Source organism: Aspergillus wentii (assembly GCF_001890725.1).
Source record: "Aspergillus wentii DTO 134E9 unplaced genomic scaffold ASPWEscaffold_1, whole genome shotgun sequence".
In the NCBI taxonomy this organism is placed as follows: Eukaryota; Fungi; Ascomycota; class Eurotiomycetes; order Eurotiales; family Aspergillaceae; genus Aspergillus; species Aspergillus wentii.
The window spans coordinates 1428819-1454207 of record NW_024467832.1 but is presented as its reverse complement, the minus strand read 5'-3'; the positions used below and the strand labels follow the sequence as shown (position 1 = coordinate 1454207).

The window sequence follows — 25389 nt, the reverse complement described above, 5'->3', positions numbered from 1 at the left end:
TGTGGTGGCATTGCAGGCATTGGGGGAGGAGGAGCAGGTCAGAGCCTTAGTCAGAGAAGCTCGTGTGTCATTTTTAGGCATGGCTCCCCCACCTATATTGTTGAGGTCCATTTTCAGGAAGCTGGCACTACACCGCAGTAAATAAGTAGTAAGTAGTTAATAATATAGTAACTCAAGCAGAACAAATATGGGTTACTATTGAAAACAAAAAAGAAAAAAATCAATAAAGGGCTTTGTAAAAAAGTAAAAATAACCAGTTTGCTTTTTCTTGTAACAGGTTGCCTGCCAATTTGCCTTGGGAATTGACTGCATTCAGTAAACCCCTCCCCTCCTAGCCGCCGACCTATTACCCCTCCTCCACCCCACCTTCTCTACTTGAATACCTGCCAACACCTCTTCATCCCCCAAACTTCAATCCTTTCTATTCTCCCATTTCTCTCCATCACGATCTTCATTGCATCCTTCTCATTCCATCAAAACTAATTCAACAACATGTCGAACGGAAAGTCCTTCAAGCTCAGCAACGGGGTCGAAATCCCCGCTGTTGGTTTCGGTACCTTTGCCAGTGAGGGCAGCGTCGGTGAGACCTACAGAGCCGTCACCAAGGCCCTCGAGACTGGCTACAGACACCTGGACTGTGCCTGGTACTACCTCAACGAGCAGGAGGTCGGTGATGCTATCCGTGACTTCCTCAAGGCCAACCCCTCCGTCAAGCGGGCGGACATCTTCGTGTGCACCAAGGTCTGGAACCACCTGCACCGTCCCGAGGACGTCGAATGGTCCTTGAACAACTCTTTGGAGCGATTTGGTCTCGACTACGTCGACCTCTTCCTTGTTCACTGGCCCATCGCCTCCGAGAAGGAGACCCAGGAGAAGCCCAAGCTCGGTGCTGATGGCAAGGTATGTTTTGGACAACACAAACAAACTCAGCATGCACAAGCAGGAGCTAACTAACGGGGAAAACAGTACGTCATCCTGAAGGATCTCACTGAGAACCCCGAGCCCACATGGAGAGCCCTTGAGAAGCTCTACAAGGATGGCAAGGCCAAGGCCATTGGTGTCTCCAACTGGACTATCCCCGACTTTGAGAAGCTGTTCAAGTTCGCCGAGATCAAGCCTCATGTCAACCAGATTGAGATTCACCCCTTCCTGCCCAACACTGAGCTGGTGGACTACTGCTTCAAGCACGACGTCCTCCCCGCCGCTTACTCTCCTCTGGGCTCGCAGAACCAGGTCCCCACCACTGGTGAGCGTGTCAGCGAGAACAAGACTCTGAACGACATTGCCACCAAGGGTGGTAACACTCTGGCTCAGGTCTTGATTGCCTGGGGTCTGCGCCGCGGCTACGTTGTGCTGCCCAAGAGCTCCAACCCCGCTCGTATCGAGTCCAACTTCAAGAGCATTAACCTCAGCGACGAGGACTTCGAGGCTGTTAACAAGGTGGCCGAGGGTCGTCACTTCCGCTTCGTCAACATGAAGGACACTTTCGGCTACGACGTCTGGCCCGAGGAGACCGCCAAGCAGCTGTCCGCTTAAGTGGCTTAATAAGGGAATTACCTACTTTCCTTGGGTGGAGCTCAACCAGTCGGCCGGGATATTAATTGGGAACGGTGATTGGTCCAAACTTCTCTTTCATTTATGCAGGACATAAGGCAATTGATTAGAAGGGGTGTCTCTACAAAAGTCAAAATGACAGCTTAGCTACATGCGGTTTCATATCATTAATGTGTAACGGCTGATGAATATGGAATAAACTCATTGTACCTGAATATAAACATACAGACAAGATAGATATACATATTATATCAACCAGTGAGATCCCAGACCTGTCAGAATATAAGAATATCCTAAGAGCCACGATGGAAGCTTCAGCAATGATGATCCTGCACCTAAATCCTCGATCTCTTCAGAAGGACGCCTAGTAAAGGAGTAGTATCAAGTATCGAGTATCAAGTATCTGTAAATGTAATTCAATTCGACTGGTAAGTAACTGAAAAACACGTACCTGAAAAAACATCAGCAATCAGCAACTCGGAGGACAGTAGTCCATATCCAATGTATGATGACGCTATAGGAATTGGCCCAAGCACCGACACTCCCCCATCCCCGTAAGGCCTGTATCCAGGTCTGTACGGCACTAGTATGACTGACTTACCTTAGCGGTAACCTAGCCGAGCACAGTCCAGCGAGTCAAACAGTGACGTTGTCAGTCCTGAAGCAATTCAAGCCACCATCCCAAACAGCTGCTAACCCGGCCCGGCACCAGCCCTTGAGCTAAACTAGAATAGGTGTAGTGCATCGGAACAAGTCGGGGCAGTACGCAGTATTCTACCATCACCGGTGGGCAAATCCGGAAAAGCCCTAAAACACCGAAGCCTCAAACAGGGAAGTGGGTCTAGATATAGTAAACAAAAAAATTGGAGGGGAAGGAATTGACCAGTGACCATGTAAAGACCTAAACCTAACCCTCGACCCTAGATGAAGTCGCAATTAGGAAAAGAGGGGGGGGGGGGGGGGAAATGGGAGATGTGATTGGATGGTATTTTACATTACTTAGTCCATACTTGGATTATCCTGAGTGTAACCAGGCAAAGGTAATTTCCGTTCTCCATGAATCAGACCAGTCAAAGGCAGTTGAATAGAGGGTGAAACTCCCGAGATATGGAGCAATTGAGGGATTTTGTTGGTTGTTCGAGGCATTTTTTTGTCGTTACATTGCGATTTGTACTACTTGTACATGTAGTACTTTTATGCAGTAAGATATGGAAATACATATCCGATGAATACAGTTTTGTATAGAACAGGCAGAGTTATTTTTACCAGAATGGCAAATCGGTGAAATGGACCAACCATCCTTGATCCCGAGATGAAATGCAGACAGATCCCGATGTTTCAGCCTTTTCAGAGCCACCTACGTAGGCGTTGTATACGGAATCCCGAGTGACGTTGCAGAGATGAGATAAGATCTATACCTATCATGTAGGGTGTCTGTACCTATCTATGCCGATAAGACCATCTATACAGGTGCAGTTGATGATGACACTGCTATATGATGGATATGATTGGAGAAGAGTGTATACAGACTAGAAAGCATTATATTAATATCTTAATATCCAGACATGGGTGATTCCCCAGATAATAGCATCGCATACGTTGTGCATATCGACATCATCCCACGCAGCCTTATTTCAACTTGACATGTCACATCCTCAGCTTCATCCTCATCCTCTTTACGGAGTATTCACTTTGATATTTTTATTATTATTTCCCTCATATCCCAGACTCCCTACTCATGCTGATCGTCTAAACACCGGAATTCTTCCGACGCTTAAACATTCGGCACGCCATGAACCCCTCCATCCGTCGTCAAACTCATCATACCGTGATTTATCGGCCACCCTTCCAAGAGATCATCCAAGACTAAGTGACACTATCAAAGGAACAATACTGGAATAGGAGAATAATCGGAGTAAGAATGATTATGTTTTTATTAACAAAGCAGCCAGTTGTGTGCTCAGCCCCTCGGGCTTGCATATCCTTCTCCAGCCGGACTGCAACAGTGGTAATTATCACATGAAAACCGATGGACATGACGACTCCAAACACCATTAATCCCTCTCAGGCACAAATCATAACAATAAAAAAGGTCTTCCATAAATACCCAGACAGACAGACGCCATCCATAATTAATGATTGGCGAATCAAAATGAAATTCCCCATATGTACAGCCCTTGCACCCTGCGACATGATACACATCCTTCGAGCTAGGGTAGGACGCAGTAGCCAAATGGCCAATTATTTCTTCTCACAAATATCTTCATGCCTTTGACCGAATCCGTCTTGGCATCGGTGTTGATCCAGCATTCGCCTGGAGGATGCTCTTACTCTTGCCCGACGTGGTGGTGGTGCGCCCACTGCCACTGACCGACGACTTGCTGGTAGTGCTGGCACTCTTGGAAGCAGGCGTCGGCAGCAGAGTGCTACTGGGAGACTTGGGTGTCAACTTCTTGCGTTTGCTATTCGCAGGGGATGAGGTTGTTGTTGGCGACGTTGCGGCAGTCGAGGTGGAGTTGGAGCCCGATGCTCCCAATCGCCGCATGCGCGTTTTCGGGGCTGCAGTAGCAGGTGCAGTAGTCGATGCAGTCGGGGATTCAGTGCTGCCATCACCAGTTTTTTGCAATGATCCCTGAGACCGTGTGCTGCGGCCACCACTGGTCGCCTTCTTTTTCTCGGGGCGTTGCTTTGTCGCTGATTTCTCCTTGCTATCAGCAACGTCATCCTTGGCTTCATCGCGATGACTGGCCTCTGCACCACCATCTTCGTATTCAACAAGTCGCTCATCATTCCAGGAAACCTGTTTCTTTGTACTCGATCGTTTGCCAGAACCCTTGCGGTCTGACCGTGCAGACTTGCTGTTATCAGCGTTGGAGGATGATTCCTCATCTTCTGACCATTGTTGGGCCAGCCCCTTAAGAACGAACTTCGGCAGCACCGCATCTCCCTTGTTGTTCCGGGTATTCTTGCGCGTGGCCAAGGCGAGCTCCTGGGCTTCAGTTCGCTGGAGGAAGACAAATTCTGTTCCCTTCGCTCGGCGGAGTGAGAGGTGGTTGCGAACAGCAGGAGCAGAGGCTGTCCGCGGTGCAGGCTTGCATAGACGCATTCTGGTGCTCCGGCGACCAACCGGACTGGCGGGCTGTTGCTGGTCCGCGGCCTCCTCACTGTTATCCTTGTTCGCTGGCTCGTTCACATCCGGGGTGTTCTTGCGGGGGCTATCGGCCTTGCACGGCGACAACTGAGGTTTCTGAGGCGAGGGTGAATTGGCGTCTAGCTCTTCCAAAGCCCGACGAGATCGTGGAGTGGGGAATTCAGCCACCAGCTCTTCCTGGATAATGGCTTTCTCTTCTTCTGCTTCTGGAGAGGTCATGACTGCTTTGGCAGCGCGCTTCGCTTGGGCTTTGGAAAGGAAGTTGTTGAGTAGTGCTGCATCCTCCCCATCCAGTGAACTGCGTAGTGCCGATCGAACCAAAGTCGACTCCTTCTCTCCTGTCAGATCTTCAACCACTTCGGTTGTGGCTGGTGCTGTAGTTGTAGTAGTGTCCTCGGTTTGCACGTTATTTTCGATGGTCGTGGCGTATGCTTGTTCGTCCGACAACTCAGTCTGTCGATCATCTGTAAACGCTGAGCCCGGGGCTACATCATCGATTTTTTCAAGAGTTGCGGTATGAGCAGGCTCGCCCATGTCCTTGTCCGTATTTATGTTTGAAATGTCCTCAACCATTGCGTTGCTTGTACAGCTGGACAGGCCATGTAGCGCGCTGGGATAGGCCGAATCTTGACCCGACTTCACTGGCGTCTCTGACATAGAGGCCAGAGATTCGTCGTGACCAGAAACGGTCTCCTGCACGTCAACTTCGACGCTCGACGTGGACAAATCGTGCAAGTCCTCCTGACCCATAGCGTCATTCTGGTTGCTAATATCCGATTCCTCACCCTCAATAGTCATGGCCTCCGAGGAAGTTTGGGATGGGATTGTATATTCCATGGGAAGTTTACCTGTTGAAAAACACGAATTAGAAACATGCCCTGTAACTTACCCGGAAAAAGAGGGGAACGAAAAAAAGCTTACGTCTTCTTCCTCCCATCTCCGACTCCCACTTTGTCTCTAAAAACGACCGCCCACGCTCCATTCCAGCATCAGAGCTATCGTCGGCATCGTGGTCAATCTTAAGGCATCGTCGCTTGACGCCGCGCAGAAACTCGAAATTTTTGGACGTATTGATCTCAGTGTGTAGGTCGTCATGAATGCCGTCCTGCTCTGCAGCGATCATCTGCTGAAGCGCCTTCATGCTGTTGAACGAGGTACGGAAACGCTTCCACACTTTGCGAGACTTGGTGCGGCCCAAGAAGGATGTGGAGGGCTTGCGATCCCAGACCCGGGGAGCCGCCGACGCCTTGACGGGAGTGAATCTGAACCGGTCTTCTTCAAGCTGTAATTTGCTGTTTCAATCAGTCAGTGACGATGCACCCAAATAGCCTCATAACAGCTATAGCAAACTGCGCGACAAAAAAGGGGCCGACGAGAATCGGAGAAGCACAGGCCAATCCTCCTTCGTCTTCTTGAAGTCGATTGATTGCGTTTCTTTTCTCAAGAATGCCAGCGTAGGCGAAGCGAGATAACTAACCGTGTTTGTGAGAGAAGGCCTGCTGGGGGCGCAGGATTGTGACTGTCGCGCATCATTGTTGGAACACGCGAGGAATGCTTCGCGAAGTGCAAGTGACGTCAAGGGGCTAGGATTGCGAACAGAGAGGATGTTTGAAAGCAGTTTAGTTAAATAAGACAATACAGCATTTGTGATACTAAAATCGATGCAAGTTAAGAAAAGCTCAGGGTAGATGGCGATATGGCGTAGGCTTAGGATGGAAATGGTCGGTGATGGATAGAAGTTGTTGTGTTGATCTGGGGTGAGGGCGGAGAGCCGTTGCTGTGCCAACCGCCAACGGGTCTACTGCATAGGCTATCATCCAGCGATGGCTATTTGAGTTAATTAAGGTAGCCAAGTAAGGAGAAAGTGGTCTGTAGATCAGGATTTGATAACGATAAGTCGATAGTTATCGTTGTGGTGTCTAGGCGTCTACTCCATATGGGTTGGTCTATCGTTTTATATGCCATTGACATGAGATAGCCCTGATGGCTAATGAAGCAATAAGAAGCATTCATGGGATCAGTTTTTAATTAATTCACGCCCCAGAATTGGGAATGTATTCTACATTCATGTCAGCTGAATGTGTCCTCTAGATCGTACCAGGTAACCAGTGAAAGACATACCAGAGTCATATCTCATAAATCATATTCAGTATCCCTCGTCTTCAGCAAATCCCATCAGATACAAATCTAGTAGAATTCAACACCCCATCTAATCTGTCTTGCTCAGACCAACTTCTCCTCCATGTCTCTCTCATCGAACGGATCTCCGAACTCGCCTAAACCAAATAGTTAGCATGTCTTTCCACAGATGATATCCAGATGAAGAAAACGCACTCAAACTAAAGTCCTTATCAACCACAAACTCCATAGCTCGCTGATACTCTTCCTCTGCCCGTTTATTCATCCACGACGCCCCGGGTTGCTGTTGCTGAGACTCTGCCGAGATCGGGATACCCTTGTCCATTCCCATTGCTGCCCCGCTGACTCCAGAAATTTGTTTCGTCTGCGACCCAGGCGGAGAGAGCTCCGATGCTGCTGCGAACTGAGCCCGGGAATTGTGGGAAGCGGTGGTAGCGGTCGGAGTGCGGGATCCAGCTGGGGAGTCCTCTTGTGGGAAGCCAGACTGGGATTCAGGCGAGGATGCCATTTGAGAGTCGCCGTCAGGATCTGTAGATATGAGGTTAGCAATGGACGTTGAAGGACTGGACGTGTGATGCGGGGGTGATCCCGCTGCTTGACTGCTTCAAGATGTGGACATGAGAGTGGTAAAGGGAGGGTATAGATATCAGAAATACAAACTGCAGGCCCTGACTTACCGGTAGGCATCTTGAATCGTGAATATCCGCTGGTGGAAACGAGAGGTGGTCGCTGATCAAGGGGAGGAATGGGCTGTTGGATGCATCTCATCTGCTCCCCATCGGCGGCCCTCTTAGGTAACAGGCAACTAATCAGCCCTCCATTTATTTCCTCCCCGCCCCAAAAATCCCCAAAAATCCTCCCGGTCGCACAGCCCGATCTCAATGATTCTTATTGAATCAGAATAAAGCTACTACATATATACATACTGGCATTTTGGGAGTTTGCATTTGTCCTTGCTTAGCTTTGTCATCCTCTTGTTTACTTGGCTCTTTTTTCTACTTCTTTTCTATAAAATTCATTAGTGTCTTTTTCCACCGTCCGTTATCCTCGGTCTTTGTCAGTCTTACAATGAGCGCAAAGCCCTCATCAGTCGCCCCGGACGTATGGGAGGATGACTGGGAGAAACAGGCCGATGTACGTTTTTCAATTCCATCTTCCTTCTCCATGGGCTTCATACTACCTTCTTCCTACGAAACCACTCTGACCGATTTTTCTACCAGACCTTAACCAGCGATGCGACCCCGCCCCCTCTGGAGAAAAAAGTGTCGTCCAAGGTCACCAAAGCACAGCGCAGGGCACAGCAGGCTGAGTTTAACCGCCAATTATGGGCTGAAGCGTACGTGGGATCTTACATTATATGTACTCTGACATAGATTGGCATTTTCTAACCCTTCTCTATAGAGAGTCTCCAGAGACCTTTCATTTCCTGGAATCCCGCTCCGAAGTTCCTTTGAAACAGGAATTCAAACCAACTGTCACTGTTCTCAGTCGCAAGCCTCAGTTGGCTACACGACAGTCTTCGTCCATCGGCTCCGCGACAGCAGGCGTTGCACGACTGGCTCTAAGCTCCGAGGCTGGTATTGACGATTCTGACGATGAGGAGGACAAGCCTCCAGAACCGACTCCGGAAGAACGCCAAGCTATTGCGTTGAAGAATCGCGAAGAGAAGCAGCGCAAATACGAAGAAGTTCGCGAAAGACTATTCGGGAGCCCCTCCGCAACTACATCGGGCGCCTCGTCGCCTCGCAGTTCAACCCCGCCAAAGCCGCACGAGGGCAGAGGGAAAGGAAAGGGCCGTGGCAGTGGAAGGGACAATCGGGAGAAGAGGGACTCGTCAGCTGCGTCGTCGAAGTCAAGACAACTCTATGACCCAGGCCACACGGCCAAACCGAATCCAGCCTATATACAGAGGAAAGAGAGACAACCAACGGGACAACGACCTGGGAGCGAACCACAATCCCCACGACAGCCGGTCCGTTCTCCTAGGGCCCCAGACCCTAGTGGAAGAGGCGGTTTTAGATCAGGTAACAGAGGTGCAAAGGCAAGTTAAATTTGCACATATGGAAATTTACAGGTTGGGCCATGCTCAACCATAACCAAAACGAGTCGCCCAGGTATTATTTGTTCTTTTGCCAGCGCAAATGCAGCATATGATGCTTGGAGACTCGTTACACCAAGGGCTTGGAACTTTCAACCACCGAAGCCCACAAACCTCATGGAAGACCCTTTCCCGAATTAATGGCATTCGCAAGTTGGGAAGTGTTTGGTCGATTTTCTAGCAAAGGATGTCAGTGTGCCGATAGCAACAATATCGATCGTCGAGATTACATACGGGCATATCGTTCATAGCTGTCCAGGTAGAGCTCATCGGTGCTGGTCGTTGCTCGGACGTGTTCGTTGGTTTCAAGGGCGTTAACCCAAGCGGCCCATCGGCTACCTGCCTCAGGGTCCGGCCAGCCACGGTAGGGTTTCAGAACTCGACTGAGCCGAACAATCCAAGGCGCAGCTTGGATATCTACGAAGGAAATATCTGAGCCCAAGAAAAACGGACCATGGACATGGGCAGCAGTGACCAGCGTATTGAGGCTGTCTCGAAGTTCCTGCGCATTCGAGATTTGTTTCTCCTGGTCTTGCTCTTGAAGAACACGATAAAATGTCGGTACGATGTGACGATTGATCTACGAACGTCAGAATATACCGATTGGCTGTCATACATGGTATGCAGGTGGGAGGAAAACTCACATGGTCCGTCCATATCCGGCAATGAGCACGCAGCTGCGGATCTCCTGGAGGGAGGAGTGGTGTACCTATGTTCAAGTCTTCGAGCTGCAGAAAGGCTGAGTTAGACAATTCCCTTTTCATAGGTAGGGCGGATGTCATACATATTCGAGCAGCACGGTACTCTCATAGCAACCCCAATTACCGTGTCGCAAAGCCGGAACAAGCCCTCGCGGGTTCACCTCCAGCAGCGATTGGGGTTTTTGATACGGATCTACCTCAATGTACTGGTACGGGATGCCTTTCCGTTCCAAAGCTATCCATACACGCTGCACAAAAGGGCTGGGTTTTTGGTCAGTTTTTCTTGGTCCATTTCCAGTCATCCACGCGAGATCTTGGAGGGACCATTCTTACCAGAAGCAACTTCCATATAATTTCAGATCATTTTCCTTGGCGTGATTGATGGCGGTCGTTGCAGCCAGCCCGGTCGCTTTTGTATGGTACGTTTTTTGCTGTGTTGGGTCTTGAACAGACATGGCTTTGACCTTTCGCACAGGTTGTGTTAGAATCAGAGAATAAAGAGATGGTAGCAATAGAGAAATAATAAAAGTATGGCTTTGACGCAAAATCCAATGTTGCCTTTAAAAGCCGAGAAAGGTCTGAGAAACACGATGAGTATGGGAAAGCGGGGAAAAGAGAGGACAGTTAAGTTTGTCCCAAAAGTGACGTAGACTGTGCGGAGAAACCCTCTCACGACATCCAGCCATAGGAAACATGAGACACTCGGCCTAGGGTAATATTCGTTGTTTGGGAGGGTTCATTAAGTGAAATGATAAAAATAAAAACACATACCGAGACTGGCTTCTTTTTCTCTTTGATTCCCTTCAAGAGATGTCGCTGTACACTGTTCTTCTTTACCCGGTCGCTTTCCTCCAGTGTATGCCGATGGCCACCACCCACGCCATCACTCTTTCCGTTGGCCCCATTGCCATTGACACGTTGAATTGTAAAATACCGCTCTCCATTTGCGCCTGGATGTCCGGCTGGTAACGTGGGATTCGGGGTGAGCACGCCAAAGGGCTGGCTGGCTCTCCTACCAGAGCCATCTTGTTCATCGCCATTGGGGTGACTGAACAACGTATTCACGCCAGGTAGTAATTCCGATGTTGGAGGGAAAGAATCTGCGCCATTTCCACTAATGAATTCTGGAGGGCTGCTAGGAACCACGCCAAATCCCGGGAAGTATTCGGTGATCTTGATTTTCACGTCGCATAGGTCTCTCTGTCTGGCTGTCCGTTTGCGCTTCTTCTTGTTTGGGTCTTCGGATTTGGGGGTCCCTGGAGGTCGGCCCTTGAGTCTGCAGTCCCAGTAGTGGGAGACGAAAGGCTTGCGCTTGTAGCGTTGAGTGGAGCGATGGGAGTAGACGTTGTCGATATGAGGGAAGTAGGTTTGGAATCTAGGGGAAAAAGCGAGCAGGCCAAGTAAGTAACAGGTTTGCAACGAGAAAAGTAGAATCAATGGTGATACATACTGCTCCTCACTTAGAGTGATCACCTCATCTATATTGAAAAGCTTCTCTCTCCAGGCATCCAGATCGGGCGGGTCAGGGACCAATTTCATGCCCTTCGCATGACTGTCTGGCTTCAGCGCAGTGTCAATGGGCAACATGAAATTAGGTTCCTGTTGCTGCAGATAAGAAACCGGCGCTTGCAAGATCTCAAAGCCATTATTCCGGGATTCGGATGCATTGCTGTTCGTTCTCGTCGAGCTCTGACTGGATGGCACCCCTGGCATCCCTGTCTGGCCATTTCCACCACTGCTCAGATCCCTAAATTCAGGGATACTGCCATCTGAGAGTCGTTCTTGTCGTCGAGGTGATACCTGGTCAACTTGGTGTTGTTGCTGTTGCTGCGGGGTAATCAGGAGGGTGTTTATCGGCTCTCCAGGCCGCGGGGGTCGTATGAAGACCGGGGTACCGACTGGGTGATCTGCATGATGCTGCTGCGCTTGTCCGAAGTTCTCGATTGCGGACTGAAAGGGCTGGAATGAATGCGCGTCATTGGGATCGAGGCCCGGCGCGAGCTGTTGTTGGGCTGCAGCGAGTGTCGACGCGTCGTCGGCGAGGGCAGAGAGCGATGTGGACTGGAGATGGCGGGGATTGAGGGGAGAGCGCTGGACCTGAAGATCCGGACTGTGACTGTCCATTGCTTGGGCGATAGAAAGGTACGAAGGCGGGCAGTGGATCGACCTTCCTGAATCCCGGACGCTGCTTTTGGGAGTGCGGAAGAGCGGGGGTTGAAGCGGCGTTGGGTGGACGGGCGGTGGAGAAGTAGAGGGGTCGTTTTTGATGGCCATGGTGTATGGATCAACTTTGGAAGTGCTTTTATTATTATTGTATTAGCATATTGATATAATATCTGTCATTAGTGACCCTACGAACTGAGAAATATAAGCAGGAAAAAGGAAGTATATTTGTGACCGAGAATGGGTAGATAGATATGCAGCTATATATATGTGAATTTAAGTAGCCCGGTTGATGATTGATTGTTTAAGCTACGACATTGAATAAGGGATACTATATTTGATTATAATAAATCAATCCAAACACATAGCTAGTTCTAGGAGTTACTAGACCATCATGCAATAAGAATTGCTATAATCATCACTACTATCCCTAGACTAAACTGGAGACTAGATCGACCTGTATATCAAGATGACATGACCATAAGCAGTTGGTTTAGATCCCTTCACGCAATCCATCCCACGCTGCTAAAATCAAATCCTGCTCTCATGTTCCGAGAAAACATGTACATAAATTTGTATATGATCTCACCCATCACGTTTCGCCTTGAGATGCACTTAAGCACCGTTGTAGGCAAGGAGATTTGGGCTGCCAGAAGGGTTCTTGACGATTCCTTTGATGCCCAGCTCTTTAATACGCTTAGTCACGGCATCTGGACCAGAGAGGTTCTCTAGACCCATAAGATAGACGGACAAGCCGACAACATGGGGTGTGGCCATGGAAGTACCGGAGATGGTGTTGGTTGCAGTGTTTGATCCGATCCAGGCGGAGAGAATGTCGACACCCGGGGCGAAAATATCAACAACGGTGCCATAGTTTGACCAGCTTGCGCGAGCGTTGGTTTTACCGATAGCCGCTACGGTGAGGGCGTAGGGCGAAGAGGCAGGGCTAGTGTTTCTGGCATCGATCTAGATTCGCGAGAATCAGGTCAGAAGTCCTATACACCGTGTGCTGTAAGAGAAGATAGGAACACATACACCTTCATTACCGGCGGCGACGACACTGAGAACGCCGGCTTCGAAGGCATTCTCGACAGCGCGGTTGAATGCGTAGGAGTACTGCCCACCTATTATTGTATATTAGTTGCTTTCCTCTGCTATAAAATATACAGATAAGTCTTACCAAGACTCATGTTGATGGCAGCCTTGCTAGTACGTTTCTTTTCGACAATATCGTTGGCAGCCCAGTTGTAACCATCGAGAATGTCCGAAGTAGTGCCTGATTCACCATCGAATACCTTCACAGACAGGAGACTGGCCTTCTTCGCAATGCCAAAGGTCGAGCCACCAATAGTGCCAGCGACATGCGTTCCGTGGCCAACAGTATCTTCGTGTTTGGCGTTCTTCACAGCGTTGTACGCTTTGCTGGCACGGCCACCAAACTCGGTATGAGCGACGTTGATGCCAGTGTCAACAACATAGGCAAAGGTCCCGGTGCCCGCGCTGGAATCATAGACGTATTCGGTACTCGCATCGCCCTTGTGAGAAATGCTACCTAGACCCCATGGTGCTCCACTTTGCGTGGTCAGAGCATCGACATACCAAATCTGATCCTCTTCGATTTCGGCAACCTAACACAAAACTTTAGCATTGGCTTGAATCGGGTCAGCTAAAGAGGAGACATACATCTTCGCTTTGGCGGATCTCCTCAATGGTGGCCTCATCGAAGGAACCAGAATAAGCGGAAAACTTATGGATTTGGTAGTTCCTTTCGATGCCGACAGGTGGGTTTCCAGCAGTGGAATCACGGCGTGCGAGATTGCGATTGTGGATATCTGTGGCCCACGTCGTGTGAGCAGCCATCTTCGCAGCGTCAATGCCATCTTTGAAGGTGACGATGTATTTCCCCGGGATCTTTTCGGCCTTGTGTTGGCTACCCTGCACAGGGGCACCGAAAACACCTGGAAGAATAGCCCCAAAGAGCAAGAGGGTGCGCTTGATGGAATGCATGATGTGGTGCTAGAGAGAAGCCTCGGAATGACAATGGAGCTTTGGAAGGATACTGGATCTGGGAAGCTGGATGGTACAGACTGAGGAGGGACAGACCACATATTTATCTCTCTCAGTGCCATTGCAATTCCTCATGATGTTCACAACATCAGAAGACATAAGACAAGGATACGGGCACACCCGATGCCATACCTGAAACCCGCAGGGTGACATTGCATCCTCAAAAACATGATTGTGTCCCATCGGAAGTAGTCTTATCAGTAGAAATGGAGTAGATGAGGTTGAAGATGACCCCAAAGCCCAATATATTTCGCGGGGTTCCGATGTACCACAAAGAAAAGCAAGTCCGCTGCGATCTACAACTGTCCAACCTGGAATAGTTTCGCAAGTCACCGGGAGGGAATTCCTCATTGATCCATATCTAGCGCTCAGCCTGTGCTGTTGCTTCAAGCTTCATAGGGAAGGTAGTATATTCCCATTCTGTATGGAAACGCCTGATCGCGAAATCCCGCCGCTTCATCCCAATGCTAGCCACGGCCAGGGACTATTAATCTGTTTGCTTGCCAATGTGTGCATCTAATCTGGAGATGACCTAGAGGTGAGAGCTTATGATTCGCAAGATGACTGCAATGTGACCATCCCGCGATGCTTGGCAACTTCGCGCGATCTCCGTCGTTGTCTGGTTTTATCTCTCAGCTTCCCGTGGTTGGATGGTGTGATGATGTCCTACCAGGATGTTTCTAGAAAAGAAGTCCAAGCATACAGCCTAGTGAAAAGCATAAGCTGTTGTGCACAGTGTATGACACCCGAGGTGGTGCAGTGTTGCCCTGCATCAAACCTGAAATATTCACCAGGTCTCTAGAATTAATTAAGCCAAGGACAGTAGTTAACGCAGGGTCTCTATTGAGGCTCCTCACAGCATGGGGACCCCAGTCATACCCCTCAGGGGGATAGCATTGCGAAAGTAATACACCAGATCTGGTGAGGATTAGAAGTGACCAAGATGTTGACCACAGCAGATGAGCAGATTCTATGAGGCAGTCCTTGTATAGCTCTGAGCTGGTGAAAATAAGGTATCGTAGCAGTGGGAAATTCCCCGCATAGCACAAGGCTGGGGATATCAGTTACCCTAGTGGCTTATGGCCATGAGTCTGGACAGCCCCATGGCTGGCTATCTAGATGCCAGGAACAATGAGGGGATAAGATATGATGTGATAGAAGACCTATATTGTTAGTATATCAAGAGCCATCGCATATTTGCGGTTATATTGGTGTGGTGTTAGAGCACCTGTATGATCGTGCATCGGCCCAAGACCCCTACTTTGGCATTTTCACGCCATAATCTTGTGTGATATAGCGGATAAGCAGACGAAAATATCTAAAGAGATGCAGAGAGATAAACAGGGTTGCATTGAGCATATGTGGATGGGCTTGGTTTGTGTCGAGTCGGGGAGTTGTTGACGGTTGGACAATCGCCTGGCGTTGTAACCCCGAGGCGTTTCCGCTGGTGGTCTTGGCACGCTCTTCCACCGGGGCTCCGGGCTTGGAGTCTGAGGTGTTAATATGATAGCGAATATTCTTACTTGATTGTATTTGTCAGAAAGCTGGCTGATTATTGAGATGGGAAAGTGTTAGAAATTGCAACTATAGATTTCCCGGGCTGTATGTAGGTAGTATTAGATGAGAGTATGCATAGCAGTCCTCGAGCAATGGCTGTATATCACGTCAATTCTATAGATTATGAGCTTCTCTATCATTGAGAGTAAAGTACAGAGTTTGTGAGAGATGAATTCATGTGAGCCTCCATCTGGAATTAAAGAGTATGATATCAGACAGTCAGGCACGATTGCTGTAACGCAAAAGCGTTTGAGTAACACTGATGGAAGGAAGCAAAGCTTGTTACAGCCCAAATCTGTGTAAGTGATGACGATACATGTCTGACAGAATTCGAAATAACTCCTGTGAATGACCAGCTTCTTGGAACCCAATCTGTACCTGACCGAAATCCCTCAAATTAGCCCCTCTACCATAAGAGGTAGCATACGGTAGTACCTGTCAGCCCACCATTATATCCGCTTCCTTCCCGGGTGTTTCTTATCCGCCTCACTGTTACTAAATGGGAAGCCTGCAGTTCTCTTGTCTGCTCCAGTTTTCTTACTGATCTTCCCATTGCCGCTGGCAAAAAGAATGCACCACAACCCGATAAATGCCACAAAGCCAGAACCCACCATTCCGGCTGCAAATGCGAACTGATCCGTCGCTGTGTACCAGGTGTATGCATAGAAAGATGTAATGGCGTGGAAAATTGTGGTGATGATCAGTGTCGGCACGGCGTATGGAGCCTTGGGATCGGAATCTTCAGACGTGACGGGCTCGGATACCGAGGAGCTTAATGGAATTGAGCCTGTCAGCATGGCAGTCAGGATGGCGATGGTCAGTAAGCCAAAGCCGGAGCAGCGTGCAAAATAGGCCTCCATGGCTAGAAGACAAAAGCATGCATGTTAGTGTGAGTCTCTTGCTGCTTGGTTGAACTCAATGAATACCTACCTGAAGGTGGCCTTGTCTCATCCAGAAGCATGGAGACAATCATCCGTGGCGACACAATTAGGGGCAAGCTTTGCAGTGAAAGCCATCCTGCAGTGGAGTATGTATAAGCATAGAAGACCTGCAGGTTGAAAAGATTGTTAGCTGTCGGGTGCTGGGACATTGCAGGGAGGAATTTCGTACATCCATGATGCCTTGGTGTGTAATTTTACTATTTGAGAGATCAAACCTTGAATCTCTGGAAAGAGCCGTGGATATATTTGATATATAGTACAGAAGATCAGCAGCTCAATGCATAAATTTAAAGATAGAAAGATTGTCGGCAGACAGAAGGCGTTGATAACGTCAGGCTGATCGTTGTCGCTGTGACATCATCTGCTGTTTACATTGTTTGCACAATTTTTGGACATGGAGAAAGGGCTACTGATCTCAAGTCTTCGATCGATTATGATAAAGTCATTCATTGGATATCTGATGCTAAAGTGTTTATTTTTAAAGAAAATGACAAATGTAGAGATGACCACGTAGCGCCGTATGATGATTAAAACACCAAAAATTCATTAGCAGAAGATGAATTGAATGCAGTTCCTTTTGTCGAAAGCCATACCATCAACGATTGATATTGCTGGCACGCAAGTATCTCGTAAAGCTATGGTCCTGATCAGATGGAGCTTTCTGGGAATCCGCAAGTGCCTGCTGGTAACGTTGGGAGAGCTGGTCGTCGTCTCCAGTACCAGGGGCGTTATAACCATCATCGTCGCTGTCGTAATCGTCTCCCTCTTTCGCTTCCTCCTCCTCCTCGGCTTCACTGACAGTTTCAGGCTCTGCCGCCTCGGTGGGTTTCGAGCGGCTTGTACCAGAAACATTCATGTCCTTCATCAGCTTGCCCAGCTCCAACTCTCGCTGGGCTTCCTTGGACTCCTCTCGTTCCTTCTTCTTACGCTCCAGCTCGGGTTTATAATCACGCTCAAATTCTTGGCGCTTCTCTTCCACAGCCTTGAAGAACTCGTCGATACCGTCTCCTGTCATGGAACTCACACCCACAACATTTAGATGCCGGTAGAACTCTTCCAGCATCAAACTCATACTGTTCAGCAGAGAGCCCATATATCCACTGCCTGCACCAAAACCTCCGGCGCCACCTTCCGTTCCGAAAGCACCTGTCTCCTCTTCTTCCCGTAGGGCCTGCTGGAATGCGTCAAAGTCGGTCATCCACTCCTTGGCAAACTCTGCATCCTGAACATCGGTCTTGTTGAAAACAAGAATCATAGGTAGCTTGGTCTTGTACAGAATACTGCAGGCGTAGAGCATGTTGCTCATGAAGGTGCTCGTGGAGGTGGTGCGCGGGGTATCGATCACATAGGCAATGACGGTCGGGAACGACGAGGCCAGGGTTTCGAGCAGAATACTACCAGAAGCACTCCAAACGAACACCTCGATCTGACCCGGTGTGTCCACTAGGATGTGCTCGATGGGCTTAGCGGACGGTTTCTCGGGGTTCGGGGCGGTGCGTTTCTCCAGCAGTGAAATAATCTGGTCGACCTTTGTCGCGAAAAGATTCAACGAGGTTAGGATACCACCATTAGGTCCTAGGTTGTATTGCTTCATGACCTCCTTGTAGTTAATCGAATCGCGGATGTCGATGTTGCTTTCGAAGGGAACCGAATGCACGGCGGGGTCCAGGTTCAGCACATAGGGCACATTTTTCTGAGAATGGAGATACGAGTTGATTCTCTGCATAAATGTGGTCTTTCCCGAGCCTATTTAGAGGAGGAAATCGTATATTAGCATTGATTTGCAAGGTGAACCATGAGAGGAGGACTGAGTACATACCTGCCATGCCAACGCAGACAACGGAAACGGGGCTTGTTGCCATGATGGAAAGAGAATAAATACAATCTCTCTCTGCGTAGAAATGAAATATATACAATCAACCAACGATATTGAAATACCGCAAAAGAGCTGGTTGACGTGAAGTGGAGAAGTCAGGAACTTTTTCTGAGTCTGAAATTCTTTTGTCGCGGGGGACCGAGAGGATCTTCTCGGGTGGAGTCTGGACCGACCAGACGTCATTCGACTTCCTCCGCCGGTGTTTTTGCCCTTTTTTCTCTGACAGCTTCACGGAATACTCCCAACCCAAACGCCGCAAAGCAAAAGGGAAATCATGACATTGGAAGATTTTGAAAAGTCCCTGACAGAGGACCGGGACAGACGACGCGAGAAGAGCGACAGGGAAAGGCATCGGGATCACGATCGAGACCGCAGCTCCAGACACCATCGTCACCACCGTCGCCATTCCTCCAGATCCAGAGAACGAAGACACGACAGACACCATGAATCCAGACACAGCGATGAAAATGGGCACAGACACAAGCGATCGCGCCATTCCACTGACCATGCCGACGACCGAGGCCATAAACGCCGACACCGACATGAGAGCAGAGATGAGGAATCGAAATCCTCTGCTCCTGCAAAAGAGATAGTCCAAGAGGAGCCTAGTCGCTTGCAGCGGGATTCCTGGATGGAAGCTCCCTCTGCACTGGACATCGACTACGTTCAGCGACGCGATACGACGCGCTTACAAGAAGCATCGCAGCCCAAAATGCTCCAGGCGGGCTTTGAGCTCAAAATTCACAACAGAGAGCTGAACGACCATCTACGGGATTTGAATGAAGGAAAATCAATCGACGATATTGAAGAAGAGCCGGCTCAGCATGAAGTGGATTATACTATTGGCGACACAGGCTCCCAGTGGCGGATGACGAAGCTCAGAGCTGCTTACCGAGAGTCAGAAGAAAGTGGGAGGCCAGTGGAGGAGATTGCCGTCGAAAGATTCGGTGATCTTCGCTCATTCGATGATGCGCGGGAAGAGGAAGCAGAGCTGGATCGCCGCGAAAGGTATGGCGAAGGCTACGTTGGCAAAGAAAAACCTACCGGACAGCTGTTTCAAGAAAGAAAGCTAGATCAGGGTGTGAAGAGAGACTCCCACGAACATATCCGGGACCCAGCAAAGGAGCATGAAGCACAAGGCCAGGGAAAACCAATGGAGACTGTCCCTCCTCCCAATACTACGCAACATCTTGACCTGACAGCCCTCAATCGACTAAAGGCCCAGATGATGAAAGCTAAACTCAAGGGATCAGCCGACGCGGGCGAGATTGAGGAGCGTTACAATGCGGCGGCAGCAGCGATGGCCAACCGCAAGGAATCCGACGTCGTGGTGCTTGGAGTGATGGACAATCGAATGCTTGCTGGAAAGAGAAATGAAGTCAAGCAGGTTGAAACCAAGAGAGGCCGCGAAAGAGGAAAGGTGGAAGAAAACCAAGACATGAGCATTGAGGATATGGTTCAAGAAGAACGTCGAACCCGTGGGCAAGCTGGAGGAGAGGGCCAACGACTTGCTGACAGGATTGCAAAGGATTCTAAATTCGAGGTGAGTGGTTTACTGCCCTATATCTTTTAATTCTTCTCTAACACTGTTTCCAGAATGAATTGGAGTACATGGACGACAATGCCTCCAAACTGGCTAAGCGGGTGCACCGATCCGAGATTGACATCAAGAATGTTACTGTCAATGAATTCAAGAAGATGAACCGGATACTGGACAATTGCCCTCTTTGTCACCACGAAGATACCAACACGCCCCCCGTCGCCCCAATCGTGTCTCTCGCAACTCGTGTCTTCTTGACTCTTCCCACTGAGCCCGAACTGAACGAGGGATGTGCCACCATTGTCCCCACTCAGCACCGAACAAACCTCATGGAATGCGATGATGATGAATGGGAGGAGATTCGGAACTTCATGAAGAGCCTGACCCGCATGTATCACGACCAGGGCCGCGACGTGATCTTCTACGAGAATGCTGCCCAACTCCAGCGTAAGAAACACGCAGCTATGGAAGTTGTGCCACTGCCATACAGCCTAGGAGAGACCTCGCCTGCGTTCTTTAAAGAGGCCATTCTCTCTGCAGACTCTGAATGGTCACAGCACCGCAAGCTGATTGACACACTGGCCAAGTCAAGGCAGGGCCTGGGCCGGTCGGCTTTCCGTCGAATGCTGGTGAAGGAGATGCCTTATTTCCACGTCTGGTTTGAGTTGGATGGTGGACTGGGGCATGTAGTCGAAGATGAACATAGATGGCCACGCGGCGATCTATTTGCGCGGGAGGTCATTGGGGGTATGCTGGATGTGGCCCCAGATGTCATCCGACGACAGGGACGTTGGAACCGGGGTGGTGATCGACGAGTTGATGGGTTCAAAAAGCGATGGAGGAAGTTTGACTGGACTCGAGTGCTGGTCGAAGGGTGATGACAATGAATACTGTACAATTGATGTTTTAGGTATTTCTTTTTCTATACTTTGTTACATGTTTTGAGGAGTTTGCGCAATGGGTTTACATGCAAATACAAGGCACAACACCACTGGAAAAATTATCCATTGTTAGAACTGTTTATTTTCATATGAAACTTTTCATCTCTAGCGACATCAGTATTTCTTATTCTTCTAGAATGAATCCGTCGCATTCAAGTTTGCTGCCATGCAGCCATTCCCTCCCCCGCATTCCAGTCGATAAGATTCCGTTGGCTTCAACGTGCTTCTGTATACAAGAAACAAGAAACCAGAGAGAATTGACTCGACCGAGAAGAGTATCCGTCTCACATCCATCGTGAATCATCAATACGAAGACACCCAACGCGACTATCGCGACAAGTGCGGGGAAGAAGCAGCCAGAGGGAAAAAAGATGGCGATATCAGAATGTGGGGCAGTCGTTCTCTTTCTTTCTCAGCCGGACAACGCTTCGTTCGCAATCTTCTTCCTCTTTCTGGCACTAAACTAATTCCTGGGGATCTCATTTCTTGTCGTGTCTTCTCTCTCCTCTCTTCTTCTCGGGGATATCCGTTCCTTTAAGGCTCTATCTCTTTGTGTACGTATATATCTCGGCTCGCGCTCCCGTCCCCCTCTTATCGCTCGGTATAATTCCCGCCGTCTTCGCTTCTGAGTCATTGGATGCTCTTGTTTTGAGGGTATATATCTTCTTCAGATTCTAATCCTTCATAGAATAGCCAAAGAATTTCACAATGGGTTCCGACGCTACTACTCCCAAGATTCTCCTCCTTGGAAACATCGACCAGTACGTCAACACGCTCGTATCCACCTCCACAAACCAGACTAACCAGCAACTTCATGCTCCAGCGCACACAAGTCCTGGGAATCACTGGGCGATCTCGCACAGTTGGTTACACCCACCGCAACCAATCGCGCAGAGTTCCTGCAGGAATGTCGCGATGGCAAGTTCGACGGCGTGGTGGCTGCGTACCGTACTTTTAACTCGGCCAGCATCACGGGTCTGGTCGATGAAGAGGTGGTGAATGCACTCCCTAGCTCTTTGCGCTTCCTTGCACACTGTGGTATGTGGTGGTGTCTCTCCTGCCTTTTGACTTACTTCCAATTGGATATGGACCCTCAAGTAACACTCATCCAGGAGCCGGGTATGACCAAGTGGATGTCCACGCCTGCAGTGCCCGTAACCCCCCAATTCGCGTTTCCAACGTCCCCACAGCCGTGGACGACGCAACAGCCGACGTGAACATGTTCCTGATTATCGGGGCTTTGCGTAACTTCAACACCGGTATGCAGGCCCTGCGTGAGGGCAAGTGGCGCGGTCAGCCGGCACCCATTCTCGGACACGATCCCGAGGGCAAAGTCTTGGGTGTTTTGGGCATGGGTGGCATTGGACGGAATCTCAAGAAGAAGGCCGAGGCGTTTGGCATGAAGGTCATCTACCACAACCGTCGGCAGTTGAGTGAGGACTTGGCTGCTGGAGCACAATACGTGACCTTTGATGAGTTGTTGTCGACCAGTGATGTGATCAGTCTGAACTTGCCATTGAACGTATGTCTTCATTTTTCTACCCTCCTAGTTTCTGACAACGGTATAATCTTACTGATCTACTTTACCAGAAAAACACCCGCCACATCATCAGCAAAAACGAATTTAGCAAGATGAAAGACGGCGTCGTTATCGTCAACACCGCACGAGGCGCCGTCATCGATGAAGACGCCCTAGTCCAAGCCCTTGACAGCGGTAAGGTCTACTCAGCCGGTCTCGACGTCTTCGAGGAGGAGCCTAAGGTCCACCCCGGTTTGGTCCGCAACCCGAATGTGATGCTTGTTCCGCACATGGGTACCTGGACAAGTGAGGTGAGTTTCAATCCCCTGATAAACCAGCCAGATAGGGGATAGCTAACATGGTTGACTCTAATCAGACCCAAACTGCCATGGAAGAATGGGCAATTGAAAACGTGCGTCTTGCTCTTGAAGCCGGAAAGCTCAAGTCGCCTGTCCCTGAACAGGCTAATCTGTAACGAACCTTCTTGTTATGCTTGGATATAGTTTCTTTTCTCAAGGGCCTTGGTTATTCAGTATCATGGGGGAATACCCATATACATAGGATAAAAGATATATACATAGACTTCATTCGATCGAACAAATGCGAATCGCTTATTCCTTCTACAAGACTAAGTACATACATTGACCATGAAAAAAGTCGATTGAATTATTTTCCATTTTCTGTTCGTTATCTCATTCTCCATAATTGGCAAGGATGACATCAGAAGCGTAAGAAAAAGATATGCGAAAACATCTGTAAAATGGAAAGAAAGAAATAGTTAAGACTATGGGAAAAGCACCCGGAACGCCGTAGTGCTGCCAAGTCCCAGCTCCAGAAAGTATTGGATATTGAGAAATCAAAACGAAACTCCTTTGCCATGATGTCCTCCCCATAAACCAATAAAACCATGTGAATGGGAAAGCGGGGGATAAAAACATGGAGCCACATGGAATGAGACAAAAAAGAGATGACATTTAGTCAAAACATAAAGAAAGGGAAAGAAACAAAATATTCCACCAAACCGCTTTTTTGTTACAAGATGCAAATAGAAAATCGTTGGATGCGACCAGCATTACTCGCGCGATACGATCCAGGAGCGAACGACCATACCGCATATCCGCTTGATCACTTGCGTGGTACCTTTGCCGCTGGCTTCTTGCTCAAGGAACTTTTGCGCAACATAGAGCTTGGCCCCCGCATCCTTCTCATTCGTGGTAACGGGTTGGGGGAGACTGCGGGGGAAGTCGGCCCAGCGTTGTCCAACATGGCGGGCAATAGCAATGGAATAGATGACGTCTCGGTTTTCGAACGTATCCAACAATGTTCGGCAGCGGGCCAAAGTATCATCGATTTCCTTGGCGGAACTAGCTTCGTTGTCGTGAAGGGTCAGGAAGTGGCCGAGGGCACTCCAGAAATCCAATGCCCTCTGCAAGAGCTGGTCGGGAAGAGATGGTGGGTTGGAGGAGGGCTCCCGAGCGGCGAATTGTGCCAAGGGATTCGAGTCCAGGTGTTCTCCGGTAATCAGGGACTCAATCACGTCAAGTCGAGTCGAGGCAACAAGGAGATCGTAGTCTTGCCCATGTGTCCCATTTGATACGCTCATCACATGGCGACAGAGTGTCATCGAGCTCCAGACCACTGACGCTTCAAAGCTCTCCAACCGGGCGATAACGTTAGGGTCACTAAGGTTCCGATCGTTGAAAGCGTCGATCAAGGCGGAGTACTCGGCCATGAGCTGCGCATTGCCCATGAGATGGGTCAGCGCCTTCTCTTGGAACCATCGGGTCTCGAGGAACTTGTCAATGGCGGGGGCGTATGTAGCAAGGAAGACGGCCTGGATCTCCTCGAGACGACCGGGCTGCAGGGAGGTGATGGGATGAGGTGGCGGAGGGGGGATGCCTCTCAAGGCAAGAAGATCATTGACCTGGACTTGTTTGACTGGACGTTTGGTTAGCGCCAAAACTTGGAAGAGTGCAAGATGTAAACAATAAAAAAATTTCATAACACACCTCTGAAGCTAGCAGACTCTGACGGGGTAGCAGTTCCGGTTGTCGCAGTATTGACCGGGGGCTGCAAGTTTCCCTCAGCAGTTGCATTCTGCACGGCGGCCATGTTGGAAGCGTTTCCCTCCAGCGCAGGATCTATGGCTGCCCCGTAGTCGAACTGTTCGGTGGAAGTGGTGGGCGACAGAGACGGAGCAAAAGGTTGAGAGGCTGCGGGCATGTACCCAGGAGGCGCAGAAGGATAGGAGGGATCTTGAGGATTGACGACCAGGGAAGGAGGAGGATTAGGAGCTGGCTGGATAGCAGAAGGTGTCGTCGGTTGTGGCCTGAATACAGGGTCGTAACCTAAACATTCGCGTTTACTTTTAACGCAGTTTCTGCACACGGGATGTCCTTCGTCACACTAGAAAGAACACCAATGCATGGTTAGAAAAAGAAAGGCCAGAGAGTGATGGAGAGCGACAAAATAGGGTAAAACAAAAATTCGAGGGCAGCTGCTGAGCGGGGAGCAACAGTGGGCGACAGCAAGCGATGGCGAGAATAATAGCGGGGTTTGCGGTGGGCTGGGAGCGAGCCGAACGGAGGTGGTTTTGGCTGCAGCACAAGCGAGCCGCCCGCATCCCCCGCGTCCAAACCCTGATATTTTTTTATACAAACGGAAGATCGACACATACCTTGATTCGTCGCTTTCGACAGGTCAGACATCCCGTCTTTGTCCTGCGCTTTACTTCCTTCTTGTGCCTACCGCCCGACAGCATTTTGTTCGGATCGCCAGGGAGCTGGTAGCGCATCTGAGCATTCGGACTCATTCCCATTTGCGCGACATTGGTGGGATACCCCGTCATGTATTGGCCCACAGACGCCATCGGGGGCATGGTCGAAGGTAGAGGAGATCCTATGGGGGCCTGTTGAACGTGTCCAGGCTGACCCTGCTGATGGTGGTCCATAGTCTGCATCGAGTTCATTGGCGCAGAACCAGCCTGGGGGTGGTGGTACATCTCGTGATTCTGCTGCTGGTATTGTTGCGGGTGCGGTTGCTGTTGGGGCTGTTGTTGTTGATGTGGCTGCTGACCGGGATGCTGTTGCTGCGGCGGTTGCTGCTGCTGGACATGATGCTGCTGGGAATATTGATACCCATT

General features: G+C 49.5%; 10 protein-coding genes across 10 annotated transcripts; 4 read left to right on the top strand and 6 right to left on the bottom strand.

Annotated features, from left to right (window-relative positions):
- Nucleotides 1–492: 492 nt before the first annotated feature.
- Nucleotides 493–1536, top strand: gldB (putative glycerol dehydrogenase (GldB); the record flags this gene model as incomplete). The annotated part of the gene is made up of 2 exons (XM_040827427.1): nucleotides 493–900; nucleotides 967–1536. 2 exons carry the CDS (start codon nucleotides 493–495, stop codon nucleotides 1534–1536), a joined length of 978 nt encoding a protein of 325 aa, XP_040694230.1.
- Nucleotides 1537–3817: 2281 nt separating this feature from the next.
- On the bottom strand, nucleotides 3818–7531 carry ASPWEDRAFT_166620 (uncharacterized protein; the record flags this gene model as incomplete). Its single annotated transcript, XM_040830026.1, has 5 exons — nucleotides 3818–5553; nucleotides 5627–5997; nucleotides 6939–6981; nucleotides 7040–7372; nucleotides 7522–7531. 5 exons carry the CDS (start codon nucleotides 7529–7531, stop codon nucleotides 3818–3820), a joined length of 2493 nt encoding a protein of 830 aa, XP_040694229.1.
- Nucleotides 7532–7762: 231 nt separating this feature from the next.
- Nucleotides 7763–9090, top strand: ASPWEDRAFT_219762 (uncharacterized protein). The gene is made up of 3 exons (XM_040832300.1): nucleotides 7763–7978; nucleotides 8065–8180; nucleotides 8246–9090. Exons 1-3 carry the CDS (start codon nucleotides 7913–7915, stop codon nucleotides 8892–8894), a joined length of 831 nt encoding a protein of 276 aa, XP_040694228.1. The 5' UTR covers nucleotides 7763–7912; the 3' UTR covers nucleotides 8895–9090.
- A 78-nt stretch (nucleotides 9091–9168) lies between these two features.
- ASPWEDRAFT_99659 (glutathione S-transferase family protein) lies at nucleotides 9169–11182 on the bottom strand (the record flags this gene model as incomplete). The annotated part of the gene is made up of 6 exons (XM_040839681.1): nucleotides 9169–9522; nucleotides 9587–9670; nucleotides 9727–9904; nucleotides 9977–10100; nucleotides 10411–11018; nucleotides 11094–11182. The coding sequence occupies 6 exons, from the start codon at nucleotides 11180–11182 to the stop codon at nucleotides 9169–9171; spliced, it is 1437 nt and encodes a 478-aa protein (XP_040694227.1).
- A 1239-nt stretch (nucleotides 11183–12421) lies between these two features.
- ASPWEDRAFT_102462 (S8 family peptidase) lies at nucleotides 12422–13813 on the bottom strand (the record flags this gene model as incomplete). Its single annotated transcript, XM_040827479.1, has 4 exons — nucleotides 12422–12772; nucleotides 12842–12930; nucleotides 12987–13434; nucleotides 13490–13813. The coding sequence occupies 4 exons, from the start codon at nucleotides 13811–13813 to the stop codon at nucleotides 12422–12424; spliced, it is 1212 nt and encodes a 403-aa protein (XP_040694226.1).
- A 1762-nt stretch (nucleotides 13814–15575) lies between these two features.
- Nucleotides 15576–16683, bottom strand: ASPWEDRAFT_33965 (uncharacterized protein). The gene is made up of 3 exons (XM_040833900.1): nucleotides 16541–16683; nucleotides 16361–16478; nucleotides 15576–16292 (listed from the first exon to the last, which is right to left on the bottom strand). Exons 1-3 carry the CDS (start codon nucleotides 16544–16546, stop codon nucleotides 15880–15882), a joined length of 537 nt encoding a protein of 178 aa, XP_040694225.1. The 5' UTR covers nucleotides 16547–16683; the 3' UTR covers nucleotides 15576–15879.
- Nucleotides 16684–16792: 109 nt separating this feature from the next.
- On the bottom strand, nucleotides 16793–18370 carry ASPWEDRAFT_145335 (putative ATP binding protein). Its single transcript, XM_040829481.1, has 2 exons — nucleotides 18191–18370; nucleotides 16793–18117 (listed from the first exon to the last, which is right to left on the bottom strand). Exons 1-2 carry the CDS (start codon nucleotides 18231–18233, stop codon nucleotides 16967–16969), a joined length of 1194 nt encoding a protein of 397 aa, XP_040694224.1. The 5' UTR covers nucleotides 18234–18370; the 3' UTR covers nucleotides 16793–16966.
- Nucleotides 18371–18521: 151 nt separating this feature from the next.
- Nucleotides 18522–20665, top strand: ASPWEDRAFT_22714 (putative cell cycle control protein (Cwf19); the record flags this gene model as incomplete). Its single annotated transcript, XM_040832373.1, has 2 exons — nucleotides 18522–19790; nucleotides 19844–20665. 2 exons carry the CDS (start codon nucleotides 18522–18524, stop codon nucleotides 20663–20665), a joined length of 2091 nt encoding a protein of 696 aa, XP_040694223.1.
- Nucleotides 20666–20969: 304 nt separating this feature from the next.
- ASPWEDRAFT_33962 (D-mandelate dehydrogenase-like dehydrogenase) lies at nucleotides 20970–22892 on the top strand. Its single transcript, XM_040833899.1, has 6 exons — nucleotides 20970–21282; nucleotides 21417–21489; nucleotides 21552–21766; nucleotides 21841–22250; nucleotides 22319–22558; nucleotides 22624–22892. Exons 2-6 carry the CDS (start codon nucleotides 21437–21439, stop codon nucleotides 22720–22722), a joined length of 1017 nt encoding a protein of 338 aa, XP_040694222.1. The 5' UTR covers nucleotides 20970–21282; nucleotides 21417–21436; the 3' UTR covers nucleotides 22723–22892.
- Nucleotides 22893–22942: 50 nt separating this feature from the next.
- ASPWEDRAFT_33961 (putative C6 finger domain protein) lies at nucleotides 22943–25110 on the bottom strand. The gene is made up of 3 exons (XM_040833898.1): nucleotides 24925–25110; nucleotides 24257–24653; nucleotides 22943–24185 (listed from the first exon to the last, which is right to left on the bottom strand). Exons 1-3 carry the CDS (start codon nucleotides 25093–25095, stop codon nucleotides 23320–23322), a joined length of 1434 nt encoding a protein of 477 aa, XP_040694221.1. The 5' UTR covers nucleotides 25096–25110; the 3' UTR covers nucleotides 22943–23319.
- Between the last annotated feature and the right edge of the window lie 279 nt (nucleotides 25111–25389).